This window comes from Ochotona curzoniae, unplaced genomic scaffold (assembly GCF_017591425.1).
Source record: "Ochotona curzoniae isolate NIBS_2020 unplaced genomic scaffold, NIBS_Ocur_1.0 scaffold_4505, whole genome shotgun sequence".
NCBI classification, from domain to species: Eukaryota; Metazoa; Chordata; class Mammalia; order Lagomorpha; family Ochotonidae; genus Ochotona; species Ochotona curzoniae.
Window position 1 is genome coordinate 22,161,105 of NW_024467118.1, and position 16,704 is coordinate 22,177,808.

The window sequence follows — 16,704 nt, forward strand, 5'->3', positions numbered from 1 at the left end:
GGAGCTCCTGCCAGGTCTCCCACACAGGTGCAGAGTCCCAAGGCTTTGAGCCATTCTGGACTGCCTTCCTAAGCCACAAGCAGGGAGCTAGATGGGAAGCAGGACCACAGGGATTAGAACCAGGGCCCAAGGGATCCCAGCATGTGCAAGGCAAGGACATTAGCTGCTAGCCTACCATGCCAAGCCCACTTTTCTTTTTTAAAGCAAACAAAACATACTCTGTCCCAGCAAGCCACATGTTCTCGACACATTTGCATTGACAAATTCCCACGACTGCCTCATCATAAAGCAGTGTGCTCATGAGCTGTTTTATGTCACTGTCAGTAGCAAACAGCCCCGAGGCCTTCTTGCTTTTGCAACACATGACAAAACTATGAGGAGTAAAAGTCACAACAGCCCAAGGCTTCCTGAGTGCGCAAGACCATTACGAAGAGTCATTTTTCTCCCCTGGCAACACCATGAGGGGCTTGGAGCGGGCACCCCCACTTTGCAGCATGGGCAACTGCAGCAGGTTGTGTGCAGTGATGCCAGGTCTCAGATGATTGGATGCCATGAGTTCAGGCTTCCACCCACCACGGTCTGGCAGGGGACAGGGAAGGATCGTGCCCACTTCTGCTCAGGGCTAACACAGTGTGATGCCCCTGTCTAATGGACCTTCCCAACACAATTTTGGCAGCCCAGTGTGTGCATGGGACTCACACACTGTATTCCACTGCAAAATGCTTCCTGTCACATGGCTTAAAGCAGGATTCTTCATCAAACACAAGTGCATGCCCCTTTAAGGACAGAGTGGCAGTGAGCAGAAAGAAAAGTCACAGTGATTCACACGGGCCTCACATGTGGACTGGAGAGTGAGGACAAAATCTTGTGTCTTCTTTTCTCCTTGGTGTGTGCTGCTGACACTCCCCTGGTCCCTGGCAGGCAGGAGCCACCAAGTGACCAACTTTCAGGCAACGAATTGGAGGCATGATGGGTGTTGCTTGCATGGCCATCTCAAGCCACCTGAACAGTCCCCTCCATGGACTTCTTCACACAAATCCAGAGGAAAGGGGCTGAGGGCTCCCAAGAGCCAGCCACTGATCTTTCAGTCACCACCTTCAGATTTCCACAGTGAAGGGGAGTTGTTTAATATAGTTGGGAATCAGGCTTGGTCGGCTGTGATATTTATCTTTGTTAACACACCCCCCACGTGATCTAACGACAGCTGCCTTCCAGAGTTCTTCTGTTGTCGGACATACGCAGGACACAGACGAAAAAGCACCTCAACACCTGTGCCCATTGACTTGAGCCAGCTTAGGAGAACGTGCTGCCCAAGTGGGCAGGGGGTACCCACCTGCACCCCACTGGCCACTGTGTCCCACACAGGCCACCAGGCTCCTTAGGGATCTTACCTGCCCACAGAGAGGACGGTGACTTCTCCTTGGCGCCTGGGTCGGCTCTCTTTGGACTTGTTGGTAGGTTTTATGAAATGCCATCGCTTGTGCCGACACCTCTGACACACATCCCTCTCGACGGCGCCGCCCACTGTGTGCAGATGGTGGCCACAGACATGCTTCCCCGGGGTGGCCCCTGGGGACAAGGGCCCAGGACTCACAGGGGGGCTTCCGGGCGTGCTGGGGCTCACAGGGCTAAAACCGACACAGGAAAAGGAAAAGGTGGAACCAGTTACTCAGGGAAACATCAACCTGCACAGTCTCCCCCTGTGAACAGAGAAGAGGTTTACATCAGGAAAAAAAAAAAAAAATACATCTTCCAATTGGCCAGATGGGTTTTATGGGTGGCTGTTAGTCAGCAGGTACTCAGCAATCCCGATCACACGTGACAGCCCATCCTGAACAGCAGTCGTGTGATTTATCACTTACAGGGTGGAGTTAACCGACTGGAAACCAACCACTGCTTCTAGTGACGATGCACTGTTTGACTTCGATTCATTTCTTCCTAAAATGTGTCCCTCCCTCCTCAGGCAGTCACTCTCCTTTCTCACACATAAATTAGAAGGAAAAATATGGCCTGAACACATGAGGGTGTTTCCAAAAGTCTGTGGAAAACTGAATTTTAAGATAAGTTGATTTCACTAAGAAAAAAAAAAAAACCTGTTAAGTCCCTGTACATGTAGAATCATCAGGTTAACAGAAATGAGTAGTATGAAAAAATATGCTTGGATTTCAAAGAATGTTTGCACCAAAATAAACCTATGGACTTTCTGAAGTTCTTTCCATTATATCCTGAAGGAGAGAAAAACTTAAGTTTTCAGCAAAGACCAGATGACTTGAAATAATCAGAATACTTCATCCAATCTGGCTACATGATAGAGGGATGGTGATAACAGCAACTATAAAAAGTGACGCCATGTCAGTTCCATTTTTATAAAGCCAACAGCATCAGTATTATTAATTTTTCTCAATTTAAAAATGAGGACTCAGAGGTTCAGAGAAGGTAAGGAACTTGCCCAGGGTTACACAGCAAGCACAAATCTAAGATTTAAACATGGAGAGGTCATTCTAGAAACCACCATGTACAGCACTTCTGCAGCAGGGAGCCCATTTTGATCACCTAGACGATACATGGCCAGACCGCCCCAAACCCAAACAGAAGCAGAAGTGCAGCAGGATGGTGGCTCTTCTCCAAAGGCACCTGTCCAGCATGAATCAGCAGGTCAGGGGCAGGCTGACCAGGAAGCAGCTGCTGCCTCACATCGGCGCAGAGCCTGACATCTGAGACGGGGACCAGCCTCTGTGCTACTACGAACTGGCCCTCGGCAGCCTGTATACAACGGATGGCCCACGACAGAGCAGATGCTCTCAGACACGGCAGACAGCACCTGCTAGGGATGCCCTCTGACTTGCTGAAATAAAACCAGGCAGCACGGCAGTACCTTCCTGGGGTACAATGTTCCACTAACATCACATGTGAGAAGGCTGCACTGAACAACGTAACAGCAATCATTCCATAAATATGTATCAAGTACCAGGTGAGGTCAAATACAGGCTTGACACAGATGGCTGTGGTCAGGGTCCAAACGTGGGAGAAACCACAGTCCTAAGTCTCTCTGAGCTACATCATTAGAGCTTTCTTGAACCCACCTGCGTGCATGACGAGTTGTTTCTTTGGAATGCACATCTAACACAGCCACTGTGACAAATACACATGAAATCAGTCCCAATTTACCTTGCTAGCACTCCTTGATAAGGGCCAGTTCATGTCTCATCTGATCCACTTCTCATCCAGCTACCTGCTTATTGCCTGGGAAAGCAGTGGAGGATGGCTCTCAAGTCCTTGGGTCCCTGTATCCACATGGGAGACCCAGAGGAAGTTCCTGGCTCCTGGGTTTGGCTTGGCTCAGCACCAGCCATTGTAGCTATTCAGGGAATGAACCATTGGATGGAAAGTCTCTTTCTTTCCTCTCTCTGTAACTCTGCCTTTCAAATAAAAAAAAATCTTAAAAATAAAAAGAAAATTCATTAAAATCTATAGCAGGCTGATCTTTAAGCTGACAACTGTGAATGGCCTGCGAATGATGCTATAAAGATCCAAGTGGCCCTTGGCAGATAGAGGTTCCCCACCACTGCTCTACATGACACACCTTGAGCTCAGGGTGGTCAGTTAACTTGCCCCTCAAGGACAGGCAGTCTCTAACTAGTAAAGGAGGCACTCAGCCAGAGTCCCCCAGTGCTAAAGCTGTGCTCTTGCCTTACTTTCCATGACTCATTTTTCCCCCTTTATTCTCTAACACGATCATTCTCAACTAGGGTAGGCTCTTTCCCTACAGAACAAGGGACACCCTGTGCAGACTCGGAGCTGCCCTATGTCAGAATCAAGTAAGAGGGAGTGGCGGCCAGAGATGCTGGTGACCTCCCTAACAAGAGGCAGGACAGGGCCCAACAGCAAAGAACTACGTGGCGTGTCATCCTTACAAATGTCATTGTATCTGAGCAAAGGGCTGAAAAATGACCCCAGTAAGTGGGAGGAGGAGTGCTCACCTTTCTGGATCGCACAGGCTGTTGTCTGCTACCATGGCCTTTAAGACATCGGCGTTCGCTAGAGAACAAAAGCAAAAATGAGTTAACATGAGCCATCAGAAAAGCTGTGAGAAAAACACTCCAGTCTTTAGTTCGGAGCTGAGGTCTGGAGGTCCAGGATCAGGAAGAGCCTTCATCAAGGTGACCCCAGGTACAGCACCACCTGCTGGTAACCCTGACCACACAGCAGGGTGCTGTGCAGAGGACAGACCTGGTGCTTCCCTTCCTACACAGCAATAGCAACAATGCCAGGAAGAACCAATTCTGCCTCCAGACCAAACAGACATCCATATGCTTCTATGCCATCACAGTTAGCTCATTCTGACTGAGTCACTTTGATGAGCATGTATGTCCGCAGGGACCTGTCTTCTAATATTTTGTGTACCCTACAAATCATGAGCTCTAAGTGAACTCTGGATAGCCACTCAGTATCAAGTATCAAGCCCATTCTACATAAAACTATGAAAGGGAAAAAGTCAATTTCCAGACAGGCCAATTTGGCTTAATACTAGTTCAGAACCCTGGGAACATTTAAGTCTGGACAGAGGTCTTAAAATTTCAGTCACCAATCAATATATGTTATTAGCATTGATCACAATATCTCAGTTATGTAATATAGGTTGATTTATATTAGACTCTATGTTAACTTTTTTTCAAAAAATTCAAATGTGTAGATGGAGGGTTAAATGACTATCATATAAAGCAAATGGAATCTAGGCTACTTGGGTTCCCCTCCTCCACCACTCATGTTCTTTTCTGCCTTTGTACCGTGATCAAGCTCTCAAACATAAAAGGCTGAGGTAAATGTGTTAGTTCCTTTTGGATTTATTAGTTGGCAAGGCCAAATGTCATTACTGACTCCTAACCTTTTCCATTGGCTTTGGAAGCACAATGACTAACCAAAAATAAATTCTCTAGAGAGGGAACAATTTAAAAGAAACTACCACTGACCCCGTGAGCCAACGCCGACACTTAAGCCGTAATGCTCAAATGACACCTCACCGGAGGCCAATTGTCTCCACCGCAGCAAAGATCCTCCCAGGTGAGGCTCGCTGGTCCTCAACTGGCTCCCATTATTGCCCCACCCAAGAATCTTTTTCCACTGACCTTTCCCTGATCAGCCTCCCATGATAATTTCCTGTCTGTGTATGCACTAACTGCAAATCCACACTTCAGATATCACAATCCCCTAGCCTCTCACCAATGGCCACTAACCTAAGCAGTCTTTCAGAGCGCGTAGGTCTTTGTTTTTTTCTAAACTCTAGGGTATTTTTTTTTTTTAACATTTACTTATTTCTATTGGAAAGGCAGATACACAGAGAGAAGGAGAGACAGAGAGACAAACCTTCTGTGCTCTGGTTCACTCCCCAAGTGGCCGCAACAGCTGGAGCTGAGCCGAACCAAACCCAGAAGCCAGGAGCTTCTTCTGGGTCTCCCACTTGGGTACAGGGTCCCAAGGCTTTGGGCCATCCTCGACTGTTTTTCTGGCCCACAAGCAGGGAGCTGGTTGGGAAGTGGAGCAGCCAGGATACAGACCAGCGTCCATATGGAATCCCAGGAGTACAAAGCAAGGATTTAGCCACTAGGCTATATCAAGCCGGGCCCTGCAGGTTTTTCTAAAACAAATGTGGATTCAACATAGTTTCCTTTACTAAAAGAAATACTTTCTGATATCCATAAGACTATACAAATGTTCTTGCCAACACCATCTCTGATCTAAGTAAGATTCTTGTCATTACAAAACAAAGAAACAAACAAAAAAGCGCTGAAAACAGGCCTGTAGCACCTTATCCCACCCAACAAAGTTTGCACAGAGACCATTCTCAAATATATTGTCATCACCCCGCCTCTGAACTACTAATGAGCATGTAGAAAACTCATTTCCTTCCAGAATAACTGGTTCAGATATACAACCCCTTAGGGGGTTTTGTATGTATTATACATATAATATGCAATAATTTATAAGTTTACACTTTACCTGTAATTATTCCTCAGAATTTAACACCACAATGACAACGACCAAAAGTATGAAAACAAGGATAGCATTAACAGCACTTACAGAAACGAGCTTTAAAAAGAGATTTATGTAGTTGTCTGAGAAAAGTAATCGATAAAATAATGATCACCTATAAAATGAAACATCAAATTATAAAGTGGGATTAGGAAGATAAAATATAGTAAAAGCAGTTGTAAAGTGGTTTTCTTTCTTCTTCTCCTTTTTTTTTTTTTTTTAGTAATTTCTCTCTCTCCCTCACACCTCTCTTTTCTCATGGACTCCTAAATTCTGGAAACCTCTCCTTATCTCTTAATATTAACTAGCATAAGCTCCTTCACCTGTTTCCTCTGAGATCTCTCAGAGTAGACTCAACCTCCTGCCATCATTCACATACACCTGAGAAGGGTGAGAGCTTGGAGCACACTCATGCACCCACACACTCACACAGCTATACATGTAAACATGGACACCTGCATCCACACATGGACACATGGACACCTGACCCCATGCATAAACACAATGACACCTGACCCCACACACATACACATGGACACCTGACCCCACACATGGACACATGGACACCTGACCCCACACACATACACAATGGACACCTGACCCCACACATGGACACATGGACACCTGACCCCATGCATAAACACATGGACACCTGACCCGACACATGGACACCTGACCCCACACATGTACACATGGACACCTGACCCCACACACGTACACATGGACATCTGACTCCACACACATACACATGGATACCTGACCCCACACACGTACACATGGACATCTAACTCCACACATGTACACATGGACATCTAACTCCACACATGTACACATGGACACCTGACCCCACACATGGACACCTGACCCCACACATGGACACATGGACACCTGACCCCACACACGTACACATGGGCACCTGACCCCACACACGTACACATGGGCACCTGACCCCACACATGGACACATGGACACCTGGCCCCACACATGGACACATGGGCACCTGACCCCACACACGTACACATGGACACGTGACTCCACACATGTACACATGGGAACCTGACCCCACACACGTACACATGGACACCTGACCCCACACTGGACACCTGACCCCACACACGTACACATGGACACCTGACTCCACACACGTACACATGGACACCTGACCCCACACACGTACACATGGACACCTGACTCCACACACGTACACATGGAAATCCCTGCCTCCAGGCTAACTTGCAGTTTATACCAGGAAGGAACTTCAGGTTCTGTTCCTTGGGAACACTTTTGCTATCTTATAGTGAGAGGATTTTTTTTAACAGAACACCATCAAGGACTTAAACATATGCTTTAATTTGGTTGTGAAATTACCATTAAAAATTAACCTGATTAAGAAAAAAACCTGATTAAGTTCTACTGCGTCTTCTGTCTCCTCCTTGCCTATTACTCATAACTCCAGTAAGCCTTAAGGTTGGGTTTTCAACACACTTGCCAACATTCTGTCGACTACATTTCCTTTCTTATGCTGCTCCAGAGTGGGAGGAGTCAGGATCTAGGCAAGGAAAACCAGTTAAGCATGAGGAATTTTCTAGCAGGTAGCATTTTCCAGAAAATGCTTCCTTTTTCCCTCCTGGATTTCTGTTTGAGAATATTTGTAAAACAAAGTAAATTGGGTAAGAAAAGCATCCTATCATCCCTCCTAGCACAATGCAGTCTGTTTTAAACTCAGGAAAAACTTCCCAAGCAAGAACTCAACACTGTCATCACCGTAATTTAAGTGCTGGTACATTACAGTCACTGCCTAAAACTATCACAGACCTTACCATGTTGGACTCTCCTAATAAACCTAACAGTAGGCACAATTTTTATATTCATTTTACAGTTACAAACCCAAGGATTATAGTTGGTCCATCGCACAGCTAGAGAGCAACAGACTTGGCCACAATCCCTGTTCTAACTTTGGAGTGGTTGTTTTATTCCCAACTCTCCCTCCTACTCCTTCAATATCCAAGTCTCTGCCCAAACAAGAGTGGGTTGTACAGTTCCGAGCATGCTTGCACAACCACCACAGACGGTCTCAGAACCCACTCAATAACCCTGCTGGCGTATAAAAGAATCCTTTCTGCTACAATAATAAACTGAGCATCAAGGTAAGAGTTCACCAAAAGATTGTCTTGGCTGGTGTGGAATGTCAAGGGTGTTTGGGGAGTCATGGTGGGACTCTCCATTTTTACTACACCAGGTGGCTGAAGGACAGCCAGAGCAGCTCAGAGTCTCAAATACTTCCCTGGCTTGCACACAATGTACTAAAATGCCAACAGCTGCTCACTAGTCAATTCTCATCTCTTTAGAAAGACAAAAGATATCACTATGGCTAACCCAACTTTGGGATTAGGAGAAAAAAAAGAGAGATTATCTTGGCAGGTGTGGTAAAACATAAAATGTATTTGGCCTTGGCCCCTGGTTCCGGATACAAAGCTCCTGAAGCCCTTGGGAATTCATGAGTCACAGGAGTGTTTTTGTTATCCCTATTACACTTCTTCTGGTCATACGTGAGCCTTTCCTAAGCAGGCGTCTTATGGTGGGACACCTAGGCAGCCTCAAGGTGGGGCCAATCACCAGGAAGACCAAAGGATTAGAGGACTGGTGCTTTCAGCCCCTCCCAGTGATCTCTGGGAAATGGGAAGTTGGTCTGGGGGTGAGGAGCAAGCTCTGCAGAAACCTAAACAAGAACTGGTGAGCTTCCAGGTGGTGCTTACAGGATGGTGCAGCCGAGAGGGCAGGAAAATTCCAGCCAGCCCCTGCCAATACTCATCCTACACATCTTTTCCACCCCAGTGTCCCTGAGTTATAGCCTTTATAACACATTAGTAAGTCTGAAAGAAAAAAAGTGCTTTGCTCACTTCTGCCAGTCTTCCCGGCAAGTTATCAAACCTGATAAGGGCTGAGAGGAACCCTACAGTTATAACCAGCAGTCTCAAATCCTGGAAGCCCCGACCTGACATTCAAAGGGGAAGGCAAAGCAGGTTTGTCACACTGAGCCCTTCACTTGTGGGATAAGATGCCAATGCCAGGCAGAAGGGATTACCCTAACTGGCATATGGAGAGGTGGAGATCTGGCCCACCTAGTACCAGAGGCATTGCGCAGGTGTACAGAAACAAATGTGCTCGCCCAACAGGGCTGCTGACAAACCCATACTCCAAGAGATACTTACCTCAACTACAATGGATTGCCAGCATGAAAGACATGATGATATGATTAAACCATAAACAGGACTGACACCAACAGCACAAATCTAACATTCATGTGTCAAAATAAAAATACGAAGTAGAAAACTGTGCATATATCATGACTGCCAGTATTTAAAAGGAGAAGATCTAAACAATGTAGTAAAGTGGTAATGGATCAAGTTATGTATAAACTGATACATTTGTTTATATAATTTTTTTAAAATAAAAATGAGGTTATAGCATGCTTACAGTTTTAAAAAAATAAGTAGCTAAATCAAAACTAAATTTAATTAATCAGAGTCAGGAAAATACCAACAGAGACTTTTAAAGTGATATGCTTATTATGCTCAATGAAATAAACCAATCCCAAAAGGACAAATATCATGTATTCTCTCTGATATAAGACAAACTTCGTGCAAAATACAAGATCAAAAGATACACAGGTAAGCATGCATGTACATACACTTATCCAGAGAAACTGCATTACAGAGACTATCACATTGAGATGTGAAGATACAATGCAGTGTGCATCTCTACTTCCAAATCAAAGATGAACTCTCAATAAGAATATATCTTGACAATAAGATGCTTCACTCTGCCATTGTCCACACCTGCAGTATCAGGATACACTTAAATAGCAGAATGATGGACTTAGGACTCTCTCTGAAGGTCTATACTATTGTAATAATATAGGAGAAATCAGTGGAAGGAAGGGACTTAGGAGGCCAGTGCCTATGGAACTGTATCATAAAATAAAAAAATTAAAATAGTTAGCTAAATTAAAACTAATTCCAATTAATCAGAGGCAGGAAAATACCAACAGGGAGGTTTAAAGTGATATGAAGTTCAAAGCTATATTAATGATGCAAAGATAAGGCAGAATGGTTTTTCCTGTGAAGTAGAGGATTTTGTTTTCAAAGCCAAACTCTCAAATGTCAAGTTGTAAACTGTTAAGAGCCCCAGTGATATGGTCCCAGCTGTGGTTTTGGTACAGGCTAAAAGCTAGTGGGTCCCCGTGGAGAGCTGCAGTGGGGAGGGACCTGGCAAGCATCTCTTGTTGGTCAAGGAGAACTACAGAGTCAATGCCAGTCCTCACAGGTCCCCAGAAAATCAGAGAGACACAGATAAAGGCATGGGCAGAAACTTCTGAGAACAAAACACTCTAAGGTGTTCTGCCTGCCAAGCCAGCAGTCGACCCAAAGCAAAGCTCTCAGAGGCAGGTGTTGTTCTTAAGATGTGTTGGAGGTCATCGGGGAGAGCCAGCAGCAGCCAGAGGAGGACACACAGGCCAGCACCCGGTGTCTGACAGTGGAAGCCATTAGACAGGAATTCTGCATTGATAAAGGCCACTGTTTCTCTAAGAACACTCTGGCCCACTGCTTCCAAATTCTTCTTTCTTTTCTCATTGCTTGTCACCTCCTCTTTATTTTTTAAAATTGTTTTTTTCCATGATATGGTTTTATAGGTATAGGGATTCCCCTAACCAGCTCCCCTTTCTCCCTCCCTGCTTTCCACCCCCAATCACTTTCCCCCATATAATTATAACAGTACAATCTTTCAGCAACAGTCACAAACCCAACATTCTTCAATTTAAGTATGTCCTGGCGTTGTAAGTAATGGCAAGGGTAGAAAATCTAGTATCATATTGTCCAGGTGTATTTAACAGCTTCATTGGGAGTCCTCCTTTTATTCAGGAGTAGAAGTCACAATGCAATGTGTCTTCACTTCCTGATGTGCTAGTCTCCATTATACAGTTCATCTATAAGCATACTGTACATGCATGTTCACCTATGTATCTATTTGTTTTGTATTTTGCGTGAAGGTTGCCTTATATCAGAGAGAACATATGCCATTTGTCCCTTGGGGACTGGATTATCTCACTGAGCATAATGGTCTCCAGTTGGGACCATTTTTTGCAAATGGTAGATATTCATTCTTTTTAGTGACTGAGTAGTAGTCCATGCACTAGATGTACATTTTTCCCCCCACAAAGTTTTTTTCTTTTGAGATTTATTTATTTTTATTGGAAAAGCAGATACACAGAGAGAAGATACACTACCCAAGTGACCTCAACAGCTGGAGCTAAGTTGATCCAAAGCTAAGAGTCAGGAACTTCCTTCAGGTCTTCCACATGGGTGCAGGGTCCCAAGGCTCTGGCCGTTCTCTACTGCCTTCCCAGGACATAAGTAGGGAGCTGGATGGGAAATGGAGCAGCTAGGACACGAACCAGCACCCATATGGGATCCCAGGAGTTGCAAGCCAAGGATTTAGCCCTTAGGCTGTCACATCAGGCCCACTACTTTCTTATTCATTCCTTCGTTGAAGGGCATCTGCTCTGTTTCCATGTCTTCAGTATTGTGGGCTATGCTGCTATCAATATAGAGTTGCAGGTTACTTTCTCATATGCAGATTTTACTTCCTGTGGATATATTCCCAGGAACAGGATAGCTGGGTCATATGATAGATCAATTTTCAGTTGTCTTAGCATTCTCTATACTGACCTCCACAGTGGCTGTGCAAGACTTCACTCCCATCAACAGTAGAGTGGGGTACCTTCTCCCCACATCCATACCAGCAGGGTCACCCCCTCTTCAAATCCTGGTTCATGCTTCCAGGGTATCATCAGGCAGAGAAGATAGCAAAGGGGGAGAAGACGAGACAGATGGGGGAAGAGTCAGGAGGAAAGCAGCACCTCTGGTCTGATGACGATACATGCAACCAATGCCCAGGGATCAGACTGGGAGGCAGGTTAGGATGCTTGGAATCCCAGCATCCTTTCAGCAGATGGGATATATTTTATCTCTCCCTCATTGCATTTCAAAGAAACAAACAAATGTCTTCTATTTTTTTCTTAAAAAAAAAAAAAGGCTGTTTCCCCATAGGCAGATGACAGAATAAGCAAAGAAGAAGCACTCCTTTGTGTCATGAGGTTGGGAGGTGAAGAAACTATAAATACATTTACTCAGGCACACTAAGTTGGCCCCCTCTGTGTGCTGCCCAAGTGACTATGGACAAGATTCCTACCCTGTGGGCCACTGTTCCTTCATCTTTTTTTTTTTTTAATTTAATTTTATTGGAAAGGCGGATATACAGAGAGGAGAGACAGAGAGGAAGATCTTCCGTCCGATGATTCACTCCCCAAGTGAGCACAACAGCCGATGCTATGCCGATCCGAAGCCAGGAGCCACTTCCAGGTCTCCCGTGCAGGTGCAGGGTCCCAAAGCTTTGGGCCGTCCTCGACTGCCTGACTGCTTTCCCGGGCCACAAGCAGGGAGCTGGATGGGAAGCGGGGCTGCCAGGGTTAGAACTGGCGCCCATATGGGATCCCCGGGCGTGAAAGGCAAGGACCTTAACCACTGCGCCATCGCGCTGGGCCCTCCATCTTTAAAATGGGGTGAGGACAGGCTCACCTCATATGGACAGTCCAAGAACTTAGTGAGCGGATGTCTCAGAGGTGGTGCAAACAACCGCAGCTGTACACTAAACTTCCCCATAGGGAATACGCTCGCCATCCCTCTTTCAAAGTGAGCAACAGTCCATCCTTAACCAAGGTGTCATTTTTCACATTTCTTGTTACCTTAGTTGACCACAGCCTGAGAATATTAAACAGGAAAGTTGGGAAATAAATAATTCATACTTTTAAATAACTTTCATCCCGTTGTATTTTTTCTATGTTTGTGTCCCTGACTGTTTTTCACCTCTCAGCTATAATTAATTCATAAATTAAACTTACGGCAGACATTGATTTGTAAGACAAAAAGATAGAACATTTGAAGAGCTGGGCAGTACCTGAGGCCTTAGGAATCCTCTGGGAGACTGACAGTGGCTCTTCAAAGTAGACTTAAAAAACTCAAGTTCAAACGCCTGTCCCACCTCTTGCCAAAGTAGATAAGTATAAAGAGGGTAAGTTGGTTGAGCAATGTGGACCTCATTTCTTCAATGGTAATATGGGGGCTATTACAACTGAACCACAGAATGCAGTCACTAGAAAGCCTCTAGAATAATCCTGAGAAATAACAAAGTCATGGGTGCAAAGAACTTTTGTCTAGGGGTTGGCACCGTGGCTCAGCGCATTAATCCTCAGCCTGTAGTGCCTGCACTCTGTAAATAGACCTTTCAAACTAAAAAAAAAAAAAAAATCTTAAAAAAAAAGGAAGATCTTTGGTCCCTGGCAAAATCTTCACAGTGTGATTGTTTATTTGGATTGAACCATCAGCCTCTGCCTCACCCACTCTCTCTGCTTTGCTTAGCAGCTGCTCCAGTCCTCAGACGCCGGGGGCACAAGGCCTAAAGGCAAACAGCAACACAGGGCATTCCACCATGGCTTCCACCCTGCACTATAGTTACAGCTGAATCTTCCATGCCCAAAACATGCTTGTGTATCTCCCGAGCAAATCAAAGAACACTTTTTAATGTAAAAGAAGTCTGCAAAACGGAATGCTAAGTAACACCACCAAATATTATTTCCTGACAAAGGATCTCTGGATATCAAAATTTCAGTGTCATGTGCTTCTTTGTTATTTAGCATCATTTGAATGTTCTGTTATCTCTTGAAACCTTACACAAATTTAAAGTTGCAAATGAGACGACATGGTAGGGCTGAACAGGACAGTCTACTTGGCTAATGTGCTCACTAACTAACTACACGAGCTAAAGCACTAGACCCTTCCTTTCCTCATCTGTAAAATGGTGCAACAGTACCAATATGACAGGGATGGTCAGAGGATTACATGAGATTATACACATAAAGCATCTAGATCTGTGGCAAACACATAAAGCATGCTCTAGAAACAGCAATGAAATTATGCTGGATTGTAGGAAACCATGGTTTCCCTAAGTGAAAAACAGTTGATTCAAGTCAAAAACACTGAGCCAATGATGATACCAGAGAAGCGCTGAAGGTTGGAGAACAGGGATGAGTACAGAGGAGTTCCAACTTTCAGACAAGTGGCTCAGCTACATCAGTGCATGCTGGATGAGTAATCATCGACCAGGACAAAGCCAGAGTCCCCCAAGGAACAGATTTCCCTCTAAGTCATTAAATTTAAGATTTTTCTAGAGACCATGCTTGAGTGGATTCTTGAGTTGCACATATATTGTTAAATATTCTTTCTAAAAGTTATCTATAGAATACAGTAATGATTAGTTGTATGTACTGAAATGATGATACTCAGCAAAAGCAAGAGCATGGCATGTCCAGGACTCTTCCATTCATACATGAAGAGACCCCAACCCCTGTTTCTCTTCTGTTTCCTGTCTCTCCTCCTTTCTGTGTCCTTCTCTCAGTCCTGGCTGCTCCAAGCTGGTTCAGGACACTTAAAACTGAAAGCGCTCAAACATGAGCACACACAGCTTCTGAATATGTGGACAAGGAACTCCACACACATTGGAAATCAGACAACTGTGGTTTGGGTGTGTCCCTCAGAATTCGGGTGTTGGAAGCTTAATCCTCCAACTCCCATGTTCATGTATTTGGAGTCACAGCCTTTAGGAGGCGATTGGGACATGAGGGCTCCTTGGGTTGTGACTGACTCATTGACCCATTCATGGACTAATGGGATTGAGAGAGTAGCTTTGTTATAAAACCAGCTTTCTCTGGCACACCTGCTTTCTCACCGTGGGATGATATAGCAAGAGGGTCCTCCCCAGAAGCCAAGTGGATGCCAACACTGTGGTCATGGACTTCACCGTCACCAGATCTGTGAGCCAAGTCACAGCTCAGAAAAGGGACAGGCACTGAATGCCACTGACACAGTAACCTGTGTTCAAAGCAAAGACCTAACTTATCTAATCAAGATCAACCTTCCATTTAAGAAGATAAAAGTTCAGGATATATTTCAGAAGAAAAAAAAATATTTACAACAACAGAAGTTAAGCTTCTTTTTATTAGTTCAAATTGATTTGAGAAAATTCTAAAATACCTAAAATGGCTGAGGTCCAGAAAGTTACTGCAGTTCTCCCATGTCGGTGGCAGGAAATGAATCACTTGAGCCCAGGGTCTGCAGTAGCAAGAAGCCGGAGTCGAGAACTAGAGCCAAAGACCAAACCCAAGTATTCTGATGTGGAATGTGGGTGTGTTAGCGACTAAAATAAATGCTTGCCCCAACAAAAATTAAATTATTTTAAAATCTTAACACCAAAGTACAGGTAAGAAAGAACAGACAAATCCATATAGGAAAATAAGAGGCAGAGTCAAGGGTAACCAGTAGAATGGCTGCTTGCACAATACCAAGTTCCAGTTTAAGATTATGAAAAATGCCCTATAGAAGTGAATGTACTGGGCCTGGCTTGGTAGCTTAATAGCTAAAGTTGTCGCCTTGAATATGCCAGGATCCCACATGGGCATCAGTTCTAATCCCAGCAGGACCACTTCCCATCCAGCTCCCTGCTTGTGGCGTGGGAAAGCAGCAGAGGATGGCCCAAAGCCTTAGGACCCTGCCCCCCAGTGGAAGACCCGGAAGAAATTCCTGGCCCCTGGCTTCAGATTGCCCTGACTCCAGTCATTTTGGTCACTTGGGGAGTGAAATCAATGATGGAAGATCTTCCTCTCTGTCTCTCCTCTTCTCTGTATATCTGACTTTCCAATAAAAGTAAATAAATCTTAAAAAAAAAAAAGGGGGGGGGAATGTACTTAAGGCCACCGACAGTATACCTTAAAATAATGAGTGTTAAATTGTATGCTAAGTGCGTTTTAACACAACTTTCCTTAAGCAAAAAAAAAAAAAAAAAAAGGAATAGGCATTTGAGCATTTCATGTGTGCTAAGTCACTCTGTGTTTGAGGTGAATATTATTAGTACTCTCGTGTTACAGGAGGAATCTGTGACTATGTAAGGTGATGAGATTTGCTCAAACTGCACACAGCGAAGAAGCGGAAAGACCAGGAGTTGAACAGAAGACCCCCGCACTGGCTCCCAGCCACTCTTGAACCAACTGATACCCAGAGAGAGTTCACTAATGTGTGCTGGGATCCCAGGCACAGAAGGTTTAGGAAAACACACAAGTGAGTCCATGCAAGTCCCAACTCTTCCAAGCAGATTTACAATCACAGACTCCGAGTTGTTCGATAACACTAACCAACTCATACCTTCATTTTTCATGATGTAATGGACAATTTGCCCCACAGTGTCACTGTTTTCATTGATACTGTCATTCAATTCTGAAAGAAAAGAGGAGAGAATGGGTTATAACCGATCACCAACATGAGGGGCATCAGACTTTCAATCTTCAAGCCCAGGAGCCCACTGTGAACAGCTTCCAGAAAGCCAAGGTGATCTTTCTACCTTCTCCCCAAATTTTCTAATGCATACCATGTTTGAATTCCTCAGCACAACAAGCATAAAAGCAAAGGCCCAGAGTGGCCAGTACATCTCTTCTCGAGGTCTAATACCCACACTATTTTCAGGATGACAATTTGGAAACGCATTTGTCCCTGTCCTGACTTCTAT

At 44.7% G+C, this 16,704-nt stretch overlaps 1 protein-coding gene across 2 annotated transcripts in view; it reads right to left on the minus strand.

Moving 5' to 3' along the window:
* The window catches only part of RELL1 (RELT like 1), a 56,830-nt gene that overhangs the window by 13,453 nt on the left and 26,673 nt on the right, over nucleotides 1-16,704 (minus strand). For both annotated transcript variants that reach the window (XM_040965725.1, XM_040965726.1), the window contains exons 3-5: nucleotides 16,344-16,415; nucleotides 3,981-4,038; nucleotides 1,392-1,628 (exon numbers count right to left, since the gene is read on the minus strand). In XM_040965725.1, the coding sequence (XP_040821659.1) occupies nucleotides 1,392-1,628; nucleotides 3,981-4,038; nucleotides 16,344-16,415 (367 nt within the window). The remainder of the gene's footprint in view (nucleotides 1-1,391; nucleotides 1,629-3,980; nucleotides 4,039-16,343; nucleotides 16,416-16,704) is intronic.